Below are 18675 nucleotides of genomic sequence, written 5' to 3' on the forward strand. Positions count from 1 at the left end.
ATATACTCTCCAATAAGCTGAGCGTTACGATGCCACTGTCGTACGCGGACATTTAGACTTTTTAAAATTAACATTATTGTTGTATATCTCCCACAACCCATGACACCACCAGTGTATACAAGTGTAAAGGAGAGCCGACACAAGGTTGCAGGGGGGTTCGTCTTTTATTCCTTTCCTCCCATCCACACCTGTCTCCAGCCATCCCAATCTCCTTCCCGCCAACCCACCCCTCTTCCCGCCCGTTCTCTCCCTTATATCTCCTCACCTGCTCTTCCCCCTTCTCCTGTCACCGTCGCACTCCCCCTTCTATTGGTGGGAATCCTTCCCCTGACACCCCTACAAATGCATCCCAGTTCACCATTGTTAATCACTGCACCCCGATCAATTATACCCCCAGTGTATAAACACATCACAGTTCACCATTGCTAATCACTGCACCCCTATCAATAACACCACCAGTGTATAAACACATCCCATTTCACCATTCATAATCATTGCACCCCTACAATCACACTCCTCTGGGAGGGCGTCAATGTTGGCTCCACACACAAAGTAGTCCAACACCGGTGCAGACACAAAGCCATACAAGAAGGCTGTCTCTGGTGTAAGCCAATCAGTTTCAAAGACAATGCATTTTTATAATCATTATCGTCATCAGAGCGTTTTTCGTGTGCGTGTTTTTCCACAAGGTACTGCCTGTGGTTAAATGCACCGATTCTGTGTTTATGACATCTTAACACCTCCCGTTGTATTGCCAGCTAAGGATAAAAAAAAATCCTTAGCTTTCACACCGGTGGTTATATTCTTTGGGTCTTTCGGTAGAGTCACGTAGATATGTTCAAACAAAAATGGCAACAAAAACTACGACGTTTCGATCGCCACACAATCGGTCAACATCTACCTGATGTGCTGCCATCGAAATGTCGTATTTAAAAAAAAATTATACCGGTGGTTATATTTATAACCCACCCCCCCCCCCAGAGCAAGGGATCTAGGGGGTGGTTAGAAACATAACACATCTCATTTCTCCTGATGACGATCGCTTGCGTTGCGATCAAAACGTCATAGTTTTTTGTTCTTTTCTTTGCATCATTCCACGCGACTTTACCGAAAGACCCAAAGAACATAACAAACCCGTGGCTTCCGGGAGCTGCATCCGGCTCTTTTTAATGCGATCCGACCGCCTCTTGACGGGTCATTTATCAAAAAGGTTGCCACCGTCTCGAAATTCTCACCGCGGAACGCTGCGACTCCTGATAAAAAAATTGGTTGTTTGCAAATTTTTTTGGGGAAAAGAATAACAATCATCATTTGCGTCGCTACTTCTCGACTTGGCTTCGCCGAAGCCTGCCCCGCATTTGAGCCGAGAGCCGTGCACTCCTAAACCACCGAAAAATCGTCACGGGCAAGCAAACGGCGCCCGCCTCTCTCAGGACGCGCCGCTCAGATCCACGATCGTCACGGATGTACAAACCCCCAAGTACAGCCACGGATGCACGGGCTCGACGAAGATTTGGCGAAACGAGTGCAATGGCGCCATAGATTGGGCGTTGTAAAACGACAGCAGCCCCGCGTCCCAGTCCAGGTGAACCCCTACTCTCCGCGGAGGCTCCGGCACCGACAGTGCTGTCACTACCCCGCCGTGCCACGCCGAGAAGCTGCCGTCGACTTTCTGTAGACACCAGGAGCCGTCGCTCCATCCCAGGAAGCAGTCGCCGCCGCCATTTTTTGTTTGTTTGATCGCCGCGTAGGCGACTCCAATCCGGCACGACCCCGAGCGGCTCCCCACGTCCACCTCCCAGTAGTGCTGACCCGACGAGAAGCTCTCCGAGCACAGGACTTGGTGGTAGACGTCGGAGCGGCGCGGGTGATTTGGGCGACCCTGGGAGGCAGCGGTCAGCGTCACCGTCCTGAGATCCGAGGAAATCCGGAGTTTGTCGTGGGCCGAGCTCGGGTCCAGAGTCGGTGAGCGTCCATCTGTGGCGATGACAGAGACAGTGCTCGCATAGCAGTCGCAATGGCGAATGCGTAATCGCTTTTGGGTCAAGCGCTGTTGTTCGCGAGCAGCACCTATGAAGGCCGGTACGGCACACGAGGGGTTGGCTACCAGCACCACGCCCGGTCGCCTTTGTCTCCCCAGTGCTAGAGAGGGGCCCCCAGGAAAGGGGACCTCGGGGTTTGTCGTGTGGAGTGGGATCCCCGTCGTGCTGCCGGAGTCTTCACCGGCTCGGCGTCGCCAGTCAGGCGGTCTACCGGCCGTCCTCGCTGGGAGGCAGTAGTTCATTTAAAGACGAGTTATAAAAGTGTTAACCGTCAGCCCGTGTCAATAAACCAGAGTGTCTCCTTACCCTCAGCGTCTCCGAGTCAGCCACTGAAAACGCGAAGGCAACGGGAATTGCGAAAGTCAAGACGCGCGTCTGAGCTAGCCACGAGGATTGACGAAGACTGAGTTGGGGCGGTTCGCTGTTGTCTCTCTCTCTCTCATCCCTCCTCCACATCTAGGATCAATCTCACGCAGCTCAGAGAGCTACGTAGCTAGCTCGGTGGGCTTGCCCGTTAGAAATAGAATGCAAGTTGATCAAAGAGGGGAGCACAGAAGTGCAGTGCAACTCACAGACGAGAGGCAGGAGTCTGCGCATGGATCTTTCCAGGGAGCTGATCGTGGTGGCGTCCAGGGAAGTGGGAGGTGGAGGTGCAGATTTCTTTAGTATCTTCCTTCTGGGATAGCCACCAACAAACAGCATCACACACAGCCTCGTGTAACCACAGCATCGGAAGACTCAGGATCCATCTCACACACAGTCAGTGTCTCACACACCGCCCGTGTCTCACACACAGCGAGTGTCTCACACACAGCCCGTGTCTCACATACAGCGATTGTCTCACACATAGCCCGTGTCTCACACACAGCCCGTGTCTCACACACAGCCAGTGTCTCACAGCCCTTGTCACACACACAGCCCGTGTCTCACACACAGCACGTGTCTCACACACAGCCGGTGTCTCACACACAGCCCGTGTCTCACACACAGCGAGTGTCTCACACACAGCCCGTGTCTCACACACAGCCCGTGTCTCACACACCGCCGGTGTCTCACACACAGCCCGTGTGTCTAACACAGCCCATGTCTCACACACAGCCCGTGTCTCACACACAGCCCGTGTCTCACACACCGCCGGTGTCTCACACACAGCCCGTGTGTCTAACACAGCCCATGTCTCACACACAGCCCGTGTCTCACACACAGTCCGTGTCTCACACACAGTCAGTGTCTCACACACAGCGAGTGTCTCACACACAGTCAGTGTCTCACACACAGCCCGTGTCTCACACACAGCGAGTGTCTCACACACAGTCAGTGTCTCACACACAGCGAGTGTCTCACACACAGCCCGTGTCTCACACACAGCCCGTGTCTCACACACCGCCGGTGTCTCACACACAACCCGTGTGTCTAACACAGCCCATGTCTCACACACAGCCCGTGTCTCACACACAGCCCGTGTCTCACACACCGCTGGTGTCTCACACACAGCCCGTGTGTCTAACACAGCCCATGTCTCACACACAGCCCGTGTCTCACACACAGTCCGTGTCTCACACACAGTCAGTGTCTCACACACAGCGAGTGTCTCACACACAGCCCGTGTCTCACACACAGCCCGTGTGTCTAACACACAGCCCGTGTCTCACACACCGCCGGTGTCTCACACACAGCCTGTGTCTCACACACAGCCCGTGTCTCACACACAGCCCGTGTGTCTAACACACACATCCTGTGTTTTGAGTGTTTAACTGTTAGACGTCAAGGATCCGTACCTGCGCATCTCCTCCAGGTGTCCCTGTGGAAGAGAGAGAGAGATGAGTGATGTTTCTACCCTGGGACCACGAGCCCCTCTGCTACCGCCCGCTCTGTTATTCTGGACACCCAAGCGGCGTCTGACACACAGAGGCCTGCAGCAAGGTGAGCGAGTCTCTGCCACTGATACTCTTTGGTTTTTTCGGTAAAGTCACGTAGGTAAAAATAAATTAATGAAAAAACAACTAAATTAAATCACGATGTTTCGGAGGCAACACAAGCTTCCGTCTTCAGGTGGAACCGTTGCAGCCAAATTCACTGAAGACGGAAGCTTGTGTTGCCTCCGAAACGTCGTGATTTAATTTAGTTGTTTTTTCATTTATTTATTTTTACCTACGTGACTTTACCGAAAAAACTAAGAATATGAATCCTTGAAGTCACGAAAACTTCAAATCTAGAATCCCTGCCACTGCCCGATCTGTTATTCTGGTCATCCAAACGGCGTCTAACACGGAGGCGCTCCCCACCTGCAGGAAGGTGAGCGAGTCCCTCTCGTTCTGCAGATTTCGCAGGCGAGCGGCCGTCGCCCGGAGCTCGCCGATCTCCCGCTCGTGACGAGCGATGTCCTCGTCGATCCGGGACAGCAGCTCGCGCTCCTTCACGGCCACGCGGCGTAGAGCCTCCGTCTCGTCCTCGTCCAGAGCCTTCCTTAGGCGGGCGAACTTGCCCGTGATGCGACCCCTGATCCCGGCCACCGATTCCTGTGGAGACGCGGGCACCACGATTGGCTCCCTGAGACGTGAGCCACTGCGTCCGTGGCGAGATGTTACCTCCATCGGCTGGTATACAGCAGGTCGTTTCAAGTTTCATTTCAAGTTTCATTCATTAGGTTTTGCCCTCTGAGCTATTCGGCTCTTGAATCGATTGCAACCGCAACAAACAAAAAAACCTAAAACATGAACAAGAAAACATCTTAAAGTGACTATATTTTGTCCCGTGAGGCAACTCGTCTCGCATGTTAAGCGCACATTGTGCTACGTGAGTAAAGTTTACATTTGATAGCATAACGAGCGGATGTTGAAACTCGGGGCCACTCGTGGGTCCGACTCCAGCGACGCGATCAGGGACGACGCGAGATGACATCTGTGCGGGGTTCGTGCCTCTCTCTGTGTCCGTACCGGCGCCCACAGGCAGCTACGCCACAGCTCCACCTCGACAATCCTTGGCACTCCACATTATTTTATTTTTTTTTGCCACAGGAGGTTGCAGACGCGATGCCGAGTCAGCTGACCCCTGCCCCCCCCCCCCCCCACGGCCATCGAATGCGGTAGACGTGCAACCTCCTCGCGGGTAAATGTTGAGTTTGACGGTGAATGATGTAAATCTTCAGTTAAAGCTTTCGTGGCTGCGGGAATTCATACTCTTTGGGTCTTTCGGTGAAGTCACGAAAGACCCTGTAATAAAGGTCGTTGAGGCGACTTCTGGAATCCGTCTTTTATTCAACTTGTATTACAGCTTTCCTTCACACTGCTGGCAGGCAGCGTGAGAGGGATAGAGAGAGAGAGAGACGCACTGCCACGTGGCAACCCGGAGCCCCGCTCCCGCGTGGCCCCCTTCCTCTGTTCGTTCCCGTTCTGACCACGTGTCGTTCGTCTCCACCCCTATTTAATACCCGGGTCACGTGGTACCTTTCCACCAATCCTACTTAGCCTCCGTGGAATATTCCAGGCTCCCTCGTAAGCTCCCGGGACCACGCCCCTGACTCGTCTCCTCATTGGCTGTGGCCAAAGCCAGCAGAACCAATCATATCCTTTCAGCTGTCACCTTTCCATTACGTCAGGGCCACGCCCCTAGGCTTCCCCCACATTGGCTATAAACCAGGACCGGCAGAGCCAATCATCGTGACGTGTTGTGATACGTCAGTGAGCCGGATTTATCCTCACATTACAACCCAAAGACGGTGAATGGCGTAGTCAAGAGGCATCAAAGCCGTGAGGCCGCACGAAGAATTCTCGAAAATGTGTTTCGACCACCGCGACTTCGGCGCTGGGTGGAGGTCACGGGGAAGGGGACCAACGGAGCCGGGCACGGACAACGCTACCTGAGCCTTCCTGCGAGCGGCCTCCATCTGCTTGACGGACCCCTCCACCTCCTTCCTCCTCTCGTCCACTGCTCGCGTCTCCCGTGCTACGCGCGTCTATAGATTTAGAAACGAGACATTGCCAGCGGGGGGGGGGGGGGGGGTGAGACTCCGGTCCTTCATGGGTGATGCCACCCCTCACGCCCGGTCCGTCACCTCCACACGAGTGGTTCTTAACCTTCGATTTAAAGCTTTCGTGACTGCAGGGATTCATCTTCTTGGTTCTTTCGGTAAAGTCACGTAGAAGGGAAGTAATAAAATAATAAAAATAAAACATAATAAAATAAAATATATTATTATATTATTTTATTATGTTTTATTTTTATTATTTTATTACTTCCCTTCTACGTGACTTTACCGAAAGAACCAAGAAGATGGTTCTTAACCTGTGTGTGTGTGTCATTAGAGCCGCCACCACCTGGCACAGCCAACTAGTAAGGGTTGTCACGTGAACAGAACATGCCAATTCATGACTAGTACAGTGTAGTAGTGTAGTGTATAGCTTATCAATTGAAAATTCACAGCAGCAAAATAAATCCGTCTGTGTTGGAGAGTAAACCCCACTGACACAGTCACAATTCTGGCGAATTGCCCGATGATGCTGGATGCAATAACCAGCGAAACGTCGTACTACTCAAATTGTTAATGTTGTGGTTTCACGCTTCAACACACCGGTGGGCTAAAGCAGTGAACTATTTGTCTTTTGTCAACGTGAAACTTTTTTACTGATTGGCCGTGTCGTGTGGTGGAGGGTTACGACAAATTTATAAATAACGCGATCTAAACCCAAAAACGTTGATTATGAACAATTCGAGTACCGTTTCGTCGCGTCGGTAATTACAACAACAGCAGCAGCAACCAACATCATCAGGCGACAAGCCAAGGCCGGCACCACCTTTTCGTCGACGTTACAAACCCCTTACAGATTGGCCGTGTACGGTGGTGGCGGTGTTCAACGACGCACCTTCATATTTGCGCGATCTAACCAGAATGAAACAAACCTACGGGTTCTAGATTTGAAGCTTTCGTGACTGCAAGGATTCATATTCTTGGGTTTTTTCGGTAAAGTCACCGTGTAGGTAAAAAATTAAAATTGAAATAAAATAAAAATCACGACGTGACTTTAACGAAAAAACCCAAGAATATGAATCGTTGCAGTCACGAAAACTTCAAATCTAGAATCAATACCCTCTACGGGGAGGAATTCCACCTGTCTGTTAGAGTTTTTAACAGACAACGAGACAAGAAGTCACACAGCTTCTCGAGACGCTGGCCTTCCTCAAGAGATGCCGAGATAACAAGGTCATACCCATCGCTTTCACACTCACATCTACAAGGACTGTTTTCTTGGAATTTCTCATTTACTTGATACAGCGATCGTGCTGTGACGGTTCCACCTGAAGACGGAGGCTTGTGTTGCCTCCAAAACGTCGTGATTTTTATTCTATTTTTATTTTTTACCTACGTGACTTTACCGAAAAAACCCAAGAATATGAAACCTATGGGTAGCATCGGTGGCGGGAGCCTTACTACCGGAGTGACGAGCGGGCACAGAGGTCCTCAACGAGAGGAGTCTTGATTTCTGGCAAGCGCGAGAGACACGCGGGGTCTTCAAGGATTCCCTTCCCTCCAAGCGTGCCGAACCCTCTCTCGCATCCCCCCCCCCCCCATCTCATATATCCCTCAAGGCCCCCCCCCCCCCCTTTATCTTCTTGGTTCTTTCGGTAAAGTCACGTAGAAGCGAAATATTATTATTTTATTATTTCCCTTCTACGTGACTTTACCGAAAGAACCAAAAATACAACCATTCGAAGTTGCATTTTTCGATAACGGATTTCTTTTCATGCCGACGTTTGGCGTTTCGACATCACAGAGTGCCACCGATTTCGGATTGATCGATACACCCCCCGGAAAAAAAACCAGTGACCCCAGAAATAAAATATTCAATTGCCTCGGCCATTTTGTATTATTCGATACCCCGGGCAGGGGGTGGGGGTCCAATCCCGTAAGGTTCCTTTGCAGTGGCGGCTCCTGCAAAATCTCTCAGGGGGGGCAAATGTCTGGATGATTGATAAGGATAAGGTCCACCCATGCAATAGATAAATTAACAGCTTAAGCATGTAAAGGCAACTTCACTTCTTTAATATTAATGAAAAATAAAGTGACTCTCACAATACATCTCCTTGTTTGTTTCTATACTCACTATTATTACAATCCACTCAATTTCTTTTATTAAAGATTCCACTAGGTGGCGACAAATAATATTGTTGACTGAAACGTGCTTACGTATGATGATGTAAGCACGTATGATGACGTAAGCACGTTAAGGCGAGCCCTCCCGGAAGCCGTAGATAATGCATTGCAGCGCCCCCCGTTCGAAAAAAAACATCTTTGAATGTAAGTCTATGGGAAAACTCGGGGCGATTCTCAGCTGGAGGGAAATCGCCCAAAAAGAGGCGGTACTCCACAGAACGTGACATGACGCTGATTGGACTATATCCAGAGGCACAGTGACGGCTCGCGTCACTCTGTGGTTGAATGACATTGGTGGTGCGTCGCCCAATCGCCCTAATGAAGAAACCGCCCCTGCACTACACTACTATACACTATATCACTACTACACTATACACTACATTATACACTACATTTATACACTACACTATACACTCCACTACTATACACTACACTATACACTACACTATACACTACACTATACACTACACTTATACACTACACTATACACTACACTATACACTACATTATACACTACATTATACACTACACTATACACTCCACTACTATACACTACACTATACACTACACTATACACTACACTTATACACTACACTATACACTACACTATACACCACTACATTATACACTACATTATACACTACATTATACACCACTACATTATACACTACATTATACACTACACCACTACACTACTACATTATACACTACACTATACACTACACTATACACTACACTTATACACTACACTATACACCACTACACTACACTATACACTACACTATACACTACACGCTCACCTTCCGCTCCTCGTGCGCGTCCTCGACGCTGCTCAACTCGTGACCCACGTGCTCCCCGACGATGGCGCAGCTGGTGCAGACCAGCCTCTTGTCCCGCGCGCAGTAGAACTCGAGCAGCTTCCCGTGCCTCGGGCACTTGCGCACCTGCGCGCCGACTCCCGGCTCGACCAGCGAGTGGCCCTTGAACTTCGCGTTCTGCAGGTGACGCCTGCAGTGGGACTCACAGAGGGACGTCTCGCACGTCACGCAGATCCTCACGGCAGGGACGTCGCCATCCAGGCAGCTGTCGCAGGACAACCGCGGAGACGTCGTTTTCTCCTCCACGGCTTCCCCCTCGCCACCGCCCCCAATGCTGAGCTCCTCCACGAGATTGGCGAGCGTCACGTTCTTGCTCAGCCGCGGCTTCTGCTGGAACTCGTCTCGGCACTGGGGGCAGAAGTAGCACCCGGCCGCCTGCCACGCGGCCTCCAGGCAGCGCAGGCAGAACGAGTGGCCGCAGCTCAGCGTGGAGGGGCAGTCGAACGCCTCCAGGCAGATGGAGCAGCTGAGCTCCTCGGACACAGCAGCAGGAGCGGCTGCGGTGGCCATGGCTGTGAATGAGTGTTTCAGTGAGTGAGTCAGTGAGTGTTTCAGTGAGTGTTTCAGTGAGTCAGTGAGTGTCTCAGTGAGTGTCTCAGTGTCTCAGTGACTGTCTCAGTGAGTCAGTGAGTGTTTCAGTGAGTGTTTCAGTGAGTGTCTTAGTGAGTCAGTGAGTGTCTTAGTGAGTCAGTGAGCGTCACAGTGAGTCAGTGAGTGTCTCAGTGAGTGTCTCAGTGAGTGTTTCAGTGAGTCAGTGAGTCAGTGAGTGTCTAAGTGAACGAGTCAGTGAGTGTTTCAGTGAGTGTCTCAGTGAGTGTCTCAGCGAGTCAGTGAATGTATCAGTGAGTGTCGCAGTGAGTGTCTCAGTGAGTCAGTGAGTGTCTCTGAGTGTCTCAGTGTCTCAGTGACTCAGTGAGTGTCTCAGTGAGTGTCTCAGTGAGTCAGTGAGTGTCTCAGTGAGTGTCTCAGTGTCTCAGTGACTGTCTCAGTGAGTCAGTGAGTGTTTCAGTGAGTGCCGCAGTGAGTGAGTCAGTGAGTGTCTCGGTGAGTGTCTCAGTGAGTGTTTCAGTGAGTGTCTTAGTGAGTGTCTCAGTGAGTGTTTCAGTGAGTGTTTCAGTGTCTCAGTGAGTGTCTCAGTGAGTCAGTGAGTGTCTCAGTGAGTAAGTGAGTGTTTCAGTGTCTAAGTGAGTGTCTTAGTGAGTGTTTCAGTGAGTGTTTCAGTGAGTGTCTCAGTGAGTCAGTGAGTGTCTCAGTGAGTGTCTCAGTGTCTCAGTGACTGTCTCAGTGAGTCAGTGAGTGTTTCAGTGAGTGCCGCAGTGAGTGAGTCAGTGAGTGTCTCGGTGAGTGTCTCAGTGAGTGTTTCAGTGAGTGTCTTAGTGAGTGTCTCAGTGAGTGTTTCAGTGAGTGTTTCAGTGTCTCAGTGAGTGTCTCAGTGAGTCAGTGAGTGTCTCAGTGAGTAAGTGAGTGTTTCAGTGTCTAAGTGAGTGTCTTAGTGAGTGTTTCAGTGAGTGTTTCAGTGAGTGTCTCAGTGAGTCAGTGAGTGTCTCAGTGAGTCAGTGAGTGTCTCAGTGACTCAGTGAGTGTCTCAATGAGTGTTTCAGTGAGTCAGTGAGTCAGTGAGTGTCTAAGTGAACGAGTCAGTGAGTGTTTCAGTGAGTGTCTCAGTGAGTGTCTCAGCGAGTCAGTGAATGTATCAGTGAGTGTCGCAGTGAGTGTCTCAGTGAGTCAGTGAGTGTCTCTGAGTGTCTCAGTGTCTCAGTGACTCAGTGAGTGTCTCAGTGAGTGTCTCAGTGAGTCAGTGAGTGTCTCAGTGAGTGTCTCAGTGTCTCAGTGACTGTCTCAGTGAGTCAGTGAGTGTTTCAGTGAGTGCCGCAGTGAGTGAGTCAGTGAGTGTCTCGGTGAGTGTCTCAGTGAGTGTTTCAGTGAGTGTCTTAGTGAGTGTCTCAGTGAGTGTTTCAGTGAGTGTTTCAGTGTCTCAGTGAGTGTCTCAGTGAGTCAGTGAGTGTCTCAGTGAGTAAGTGAGTGTTTCAGTGTCTAAGTGAGTGTCTTAGTGAGTGTTTCAGTGAGTGTTTCAGTGAGTGTCTCAGTGAGTCAGTGAGTGTCTCAGTGAGTGTCTCAGTGTCTCAGTGATTGTCTCAGTGAGTCAGTGAGTGTTTCAGTGAGTGTCGCAGTGAGTGAGTCAGTGAGTGTCTCGGTGAGTGTCTCAGTGAGTGTTTCAGTGAGTGTCTTAGTGAGTGTCTCAGTGAGTGTTTCAGTGAGTGTTTCAGTGTCTCAGTGAGTGTCTCAGTGAGTCAGTGAGTGTCTCAGTGAGTAAGTGAGTGTTTCAGTGTCTAAGTGAGTGTCTTAGTGAGTGTTTCAGTGAGTGTTTCAGTGAGTGTATCAGTGAGTCAGTGAGTGTCTCAGTGAGTCAGTGAGTGTCTCAGTGACTCAGTGAGTGTCTCAGTGAGTGTTTCAGTGAGTGTCTCAGTGAGTCAGTGAGTGTCTAAGTGAACGAGTCAGTGAGTGTTTCAGTGAGTGTCTCAGTGAGTGTCTCAGCGAGTCATTGAATGTATCAGTGAGTGTCGCAGTGAGTGTCTCAGTGAGTCAGTGAGTGTCTCTGAGTGTCTCAGTGTCTCAGTGAGTCAGTGAGTGTCTCAGTGAGTGTCTCAGTGAGTGTCTCAGTGAGTGTTTCAGTGTCCCAGTGAGTGGCTCAGTATTTCAGCGAGTGTCTCGGTGAGTGTCTCAATGAGTGTCTCAGTGAGCGAGTCAGTGAGTGTCTCAGTGTCTCAATGAGTGTCTCAGTGAGCGAGTCAGTGAGTGTCTCAGTGTCTCAGTGAGTGTCTCAGTGAGCGAGTCAGTGAGTGTCTCAGTGAGTGTCTGAGCGAGTCAGTGAGTGTCTCAGTGTCTCAGTGAGTGTCTGAGCGAGTCAGTGAGTGTCTCAGTGAGTCAGTGAGTGTCTCAGTGAGCGAGTCAGCGAGTCAGTGAGTGTCTCAGTGAGTGTCTCAGTGAGTGTCTGAGCGAGTCAGTGAGTGTCTCGGTGAGTGTCTCAGTGAGTCAGTGAGTGTTTTAACGAGTCAGTGAGTGTCTCGGTGAGTGTGTGGCGGAGCACAGAGTGCCTCACGATCCGCACTCACGACGAAAGTGAAACTCGCACAGCCCCCGACGCGACCTGGATTAGACGTTGACGCCACCCCCCTTCCAGGAAGGGCCTCGTCACCAATTTGAATTCACCCCCAGCTCCGGTTCGCGTGAGTTGTTTCTGTTTAAGTTGCAGTCGATTTGTGATGTCGTTCAAGGCCGTAGCCATGCAGTCAACATTGGGGGGGGGGGGGGGGACAAAATCTTCCAGTGTGTCTGGGGGTCCCAACCCAGAACAAGTATAACCCGTAAAAACAAAGTTTTTCACTATAAATCCTTTATATGCGTGGCGGCTAGAGTCCTCTCGTCCTCTGGCTTGAGATGGCTGCCACCTATGGGTCAGATGATTGTCTGCAGTATTAAGCAATTGGTAATTAAATATTTAATTTGTTTTCCCTAAAAAGTGTAAAATTTTGGAACAAAAATTTCACGAACATTAATTGTTTGGCACAACGAGTCTGTGTGCAAAATGTCAGCTCGATTGGATCACGGGAAGTGGGTTAAAAAACGACCGAAATATTTGCACGGTCCTAAGCAAGCAAGCAAGCGAACTTAATATAAAGGATTTAAAAATATCAACATTTTAAAACTTGATAATTGGTTCTTTACCCTTCTATCTGGCAACAAAACTGACACCTTTTTACAAGGAGTCATGTTGGCATAGACCGCAATACCTGCAGTCATAATACAAACAAAAGAACATAACTCTGATAATGTGCACTGTCCTTGAAGTTGATTGGTCCACACCCGAGACAATCAACTTCAAGGACAGTGCACATTATCAGAGTAATGTCTTTTGTTTGTATTATGACTGCAGCTATTGCAGTCTATGCAAACATGACTCCTTGCAAAAAGGTGTCAGTTTTGTTGCCAGATAGAAGGGTAAAGAACCAATTATCATATTTTTACTGGCAAATGAGGTTCCCATAGTGTAGATTTTAAAACTTATTTCCTGCCATTTTCTGCCTAAAATATAAAAAAATTGACGAACACGTGGACTGGACTTTTTACTATATTTCTACAATAATGTCTAACAGTGTATTGTGTTACATAGCTCTGTTTTTACTTTTTTAAAACATTTCTTGTTGCATTGTGTGTAATGGCAGAGATTAGGGATTAGTCAAGTACAACCATAACCACAATCGTATAAACAGAAATCTACGCGTTGATTTGTATAAAGACAAGTCCAGATATTGTGGCCAAGGTTTAGCAAATTGTTGTTTTATTTACATGGCAGAGCTATTGTTTTTATAGCAATATGTTGGGAGGGACATTTTGAGCTTATTTGTTATAGTTACGGCCTTGCAACACAGAGACACACAGAGAGAGACACCGAGAGAGACACACAACATAGACACACAGAGAGAGACACGCACATAGACACACAGAGAGAGACACGGAGACACACAGAGAGACACACAGAGACACACAGAGAGAGACACACAGAGACACACAGAGAGACACACACAGAGAGACACACAGAGAGAGACACACAGAGAGAGACAACACAGACACACACACAGAGACACACAGAGACACACAGAGAGACACACACAGAGAGAGACACACACAGACACACACACACAGAGACACACCGAGAGAGACACACAACATAGACACACAGAGAGAGACAACACAGAGACACACCGAGAGAGACACACAACATAGACACACCGAGAGAGACACGCACATAGACACACAGAGAGAGACACAGAGACACACAGAGAGACACACAGAGACACACCGAGAGAGACACACAGAGACACACCGAGAGAGACACACAACATAGACACACAGAGAGAGACACGCACATAGACACACAGAGAGAGGCAACACAGAGACACACAGAGAGAGACAACACAGAGACACACCGAGAGAGACACACAACATGGACACACAGAGAGAGACAACACAGAGACACACAGAGAGAGACAACACAGAGACACACCGAGAGAGACACACAACATAGACACACAGAGAGAGACACACAACATAGACACACAGAGAGAGACACAAAAACACACAGAGAGACACACAGAGAGAGACACACACAGACACACACAGAGACACACAGAGAGAGACACACAGAGACACACAGAGAGAGACACACACAAAGAAACACAGAAAGAGACAACACAGAGACACACACAGAGAGACACACAGAGACACAGAAAGAGAGACACAGAGAGAGAGACACACAGAGAGAGACACCGAGAGAGAGAGAAAACACACACTTCAATCAAACTCTGGATTCACATCACGACAATTCGCTGATTTGTCCACCAGGTGGCAGACAGAGCTCGAGTTTGAGGCTGGGTTGGTACTGACCTGATACTCTCATGCAGAGAGACACACACAAAGACACACACACACAGAGACACACAACATAGACACACAGAGAGATACAACACAGAGAGACACACACAGAGAGACACACAGAGAGACACACAGAGACACACACACAGAGACACACACAGAGAGAGACACACAGAGAGAGACACATACAGAGACACACAGAGATAGACACACAGAGAGAGACACCAAGAGAGAGAGAAAACACACACTTCAATCAAACTCTGGATTCAGATCAAGACAATTCGCTGATTTGTCCACCAGGTGGCAGACGGAGCTCGAGTTTGAGGCTGGGTTGGTTACTGACCTGAGAGTCTCATGCAGGGGATCCTGAAAAACACAAAACCCGCGTTTCACATTAACATTGGCATCCTAAACAGATGACCTACATCCACACAGTCACCTCCTGTTTACGGTAGAGCCTGACATCAAGGAATGAACAAATACCTACAATTCTAGATTTCAAGCTTTCGTGACTGCAAGGATTCATATTCTTGGGTTTTTTCGGTAAAGTCACGGAGGTGAAAATTTTTAATTAATAAAAGTAAAATGACCGAAAAAACCCAAGAATATAAATACCTACAAACGGAGAATGGTGCACAAACAGGGTTATCTATTCTTTGGATCTTTCGGTTAAGTCACGTCTAAGATTGAGGGTTATCTATGGAACCTAATTGCCAAAATCGAAATTATGAACAAATTAAGAAGAGGCTTTGGGGCCGTCCATAAATGACGTCACGCGATATTTGGACGATTTTTGACCCCCCCCCCTCCCCTTCGTCACACCGCCTCACAATAAAATAGACCTCCCCCCTCAAATATGACGTCACAAAGCTCTGCCCCCCCCCCCCCCAAAAAAAAAAACATGCTTCAAATCGCTTTAAAGTATTGTCATTGTAGTGCGTATTCAATGTGCCGCTGCACTCTGATGTTGTCGGAAAAAACATTTATTAAAAAGTCAATTTAATTAAGTAGAACGTGTTGTCTGTATTTATTTAAAGTTGCGCATTTTGATGTGACGTCACGTTTCTCAAACCCCCCCCCCTCGTCACACATCGTCACAAATGTCTGACCCCCCCTCCTAGGTGCGTGACGTCATTTATGGACGGCCCTTTTATCCTTTTTGGAAGTTAAAATCGGAGATGTTTAGATGTTCAAATACCAAACAGATACCTATTGCAAGGCATCACTGCTCAATCTGAGCTATTCCTTCTTTCAAACTTGCATTGCCTTGGTACTGTTAGGCCTATTCCTATTTCGATTTAAAGCTTTCGTGACTGCAGCATGGATTCATCTTCTTGGTTCTTTCGGTAAAGTCATCACGTTGAAGGGAAGTAATAAAATAATAAAAATAAAACAAAATAAAATAATTCTCACGACGTTTCGGCCACAACGCAAGCAGCCGTCCTCAGGTGAAGAACAGGTCTTTTAGACGCTGTCTTATCGACAGACCTGTTCTTCACCTGAGGACGGCTGCTTGCGTTGTGGCCGAAACGTCGTGAGAATTATTTAATTTTGTTTTATTTTTATTATTTTATTACTTCCCTTCTACGTGATGACTTTACCGAAAGAACCAAGAAGACCTATTCCTATTTTATATTTATCACAAACAGGGCTCGTTTAACTGGACACGGACAGACCCCAACAGGTGACAAAGCCACTGTCTGCACGTCTAGCAGCTAAACAAATGGTTCACTAGCTCGTCTCAGTGCTCTCAACTGGCTCCCCATCGCCAGTAGGGTCACATACAAGACCGCCTCTGCCACAAAGCCTTCACATCTGCCTGCCCTCCGTATCTTTCTTCATTATTGACAACTTTCAGCACACGGCAGATGCCTTGCCCAGCGCCACTCACGACCTCCTCTTGATACCAAGATCCAGGATGGTCATCGCGTCTATGTGCCGCTTCTCGGTGGCAGCCCCAACAGTCTGGAACGATATCCCTCTGCACATTCGCAGCATCACCTCAATCGCCTCCTTCAAGAGACACTTACTAACTCACCTCTACAACCCACGTGCTTTTGAGCGACTCTGAGCTTGGCTCTCCGCGCCTCTGAGCTGCGGTCACTACGTCTGCAAATTTGCGCTCGTTACAAATTGAACTATTATTATTATTGCGTGATCTTCCTTCATAATCTTCAACAACTCCTGTTTTTTGAACTCTGAATAAACTCAGCTTTGTATTTGACCAGGTAAGTAGCGAGCTGATGTTTTACCTACACGGTGACTTTACCGAAAACACCTAAGAATATGATTCCTTGCAGTCACGAAAGCTTCAAGTCTAGAATTAAGTAGCGAGCTGCCTGTCGCAAACGACGGCTCATGTGGACATTCATAACAGCGGCCAAGATACTCTGAATGCGTGCTGACTTTTATTCTAAATGTGGAGGTTGAAAACCCAGAGGAGGCGGAGAAAAATCGACGCGATCACAGAGACAGAGAGAGACGCAGACTCAAAATATACAGCAGGCATCGTCAGGGTTGGTATCGAACACACGACCTCCTGTAGACCAGGCGAGGTAGTCAACATCTCCCAGGGTCACGGGATGGAACCCACGACCTCCTGTAGACCAGGCGAGGTAGTCAACATCTCACAGGGTCACGGGATGGAACCCACGACCTCCTGTAGACCAGGCGAGGTAGTCAACATCTCCCAGGGTCACGGGATGGAACCCACGACCTCCTGTAGACCAGGCGAGGTCGTCAACATCTCACAGCCACCATGATGATGATGTGTGTGTGAGGGTGTGTGTGTGTCTGTATTTGTGTGTCTGTATGTGTGTGTGTGTCTGTGTGTACGTCTGTGTGTGTGTCTGTGTGTGCGTCTGTGTGTGTGCGTCTGAGTGTGTGTCACTGTGTGTGTGAATCTGTGTGTGCGTCTGTGTGTGTGTGTGACACTGTGTGTGTGTGTCTGTGTGTGTCACTGTGTGTGTGTCTGTGTGTACGTCTGTGTGTGTGTTTGTGTGTCTGTATGTGTGTATGTGTCTGTGTGTACGTCTGTGTGTGTGTCAGTGTGTGCGTCTGTGTGTGTGCGTCTGTGTGTGTGTCACTGTGTGTGTGTGTCTGTGTGTGCGTCTATGTGTGTGTGTGACACTGTGTGTGTGTCTGTGTGTGTGTGTCTGTGTGTACGTCTGTGTGTGTGTCTGTGTGTGCGTCTGTGTGTGTGCGTCTGTGTGTGTGTCACTGTGTGTGTGTATCTGTGTGTGCGTCTGTGTGTGTGTGTGTGACACTGTGTGTGTGTCTGTGTGTGTGTGTGACACTGTGTGTGTGTGACACTGTGTGTGTGTCTGTGTGTGTGTGTGTCTGGCAAAACAACCCCCTACCTCCTCGTGGTGCCGGACGGGAAACGTTGTCGTGGACAGTGCCGTGGGGGGAGGGCCAATTCCGATTGGCCTTTTCCCTCATGGCGTTTGTAGCCACCACAGCGGTTAAATGGGGGCTCTAGACGGGTACGATGGGCTGGTAGCCACTCCACCTTCAATAAATTACCACTAAACCACGTCGACAATATCTAACTAATAAGCTTGTGCCGGAAGCCCCGGGGGAACAGGCGTCTATGACGTCTCCTGGCCAAACCCCATTTGGCGGAGCCAGGAGATTGAATCTTCACCCTCGGGGCTCCTCCAGAAACAACAAAAAGCCACTTCGTGTGGCCACGTAGAATGATCGAACGCTCACTGCGGAGGAGAGGCTGCCACTCGTCTGTCGGGAGCTGGACCGGTACCGCCTGGATCTCTGTAGCATTCAAGAGGTCCTGCAGACTGGCACTGGCTTCTGCCACCATGAGGGGTGGACAGTCCTCTACTCGGGGCAGGAGACTACCTAACAACAGGGAGTGGCTCTTCTTTTGAACAAAAAATTGAAAGGGGCGTGGGAGCTTGGTGGTGAGCTGTGGGAAGCTGTAAGCCCCAGGCTACTTTGGGTTCACCTTCCCATCGACCGGAGGCGAGGAGTGGTGGTCGTGGTTACTTATGCCCCCACCAAAGACGAACATCCATGGAGGGATGCAGGCAAGGCCGATGAGTCAGATGCCTTCTATGACCTCCTGTCACAGGTGCTGGCTAAAGTGACCACTCGGGACAGAGTCATCTTGTTGGGTGACTTCAATGCCCGAGTTGGTCGTGATGCTGGCACC

At 49.2% G+C, this 18675-nt stretch overlaps 1 protein-coding gene across 2 annotated transcripts; it reads right to left on the reverse strand.

The window, feature by feature from the left end:
* Positions 1 to 1024: 1024 nt before the first annotated feature.
* On the reverse strand, positions 1025 to 12163 carry LOC133359426 (tripartite motif-containing protein 14-like). Of its 2 annotated transcripts, XM_061577837.1 has the most exons (6): positions 8994 to 12163; positions 5902 to 5997; positions 4328 to 4561; positions 3821 to 3843; positions 2615 to 2718; positions 1025 to 1977 (listed from the first exon to the last, which is right to left on the reverse strand). In XM_061577837.1, the coding sequence occupies exons 1-6, from the start codon at positions 9579 to 9581 to the stop codon at positions 1430 to 1432; spliced, it is 1593 nt and encodes a 530-aa protein (XP_061433821.1). In that variant the 5' UTR covers positions 9582 to 12163; the 3' UTR covers positions 1025 to 1429. The 2 variants fall into 2 exon arrangements, with proteins under 2 accessions (XP_061433821.1, XP_061433822.1); XM_061577838.1 differs by lacking the exon at positions 5902 to 5997.
* Positions 12164 to 18675: the final 6512 nt, after the last annotated feature.

This window comes from Lethenteron reissneri, chromosome 65 (genome assembly GCF_015708825.2).
Source record: "Lethenteron reissneri isolate LAM-NWPU_2019-01 chromosome 65, ASM1570882v1, whole genome shotgun sequence".
NCBI classification, from domain to species: Eukaryota; Metazoa; Chordata; class Hyperoartia; order Petromyzontiformes; family Petromyzontidae; genus Lethenteron; species Lethenteron reissneri.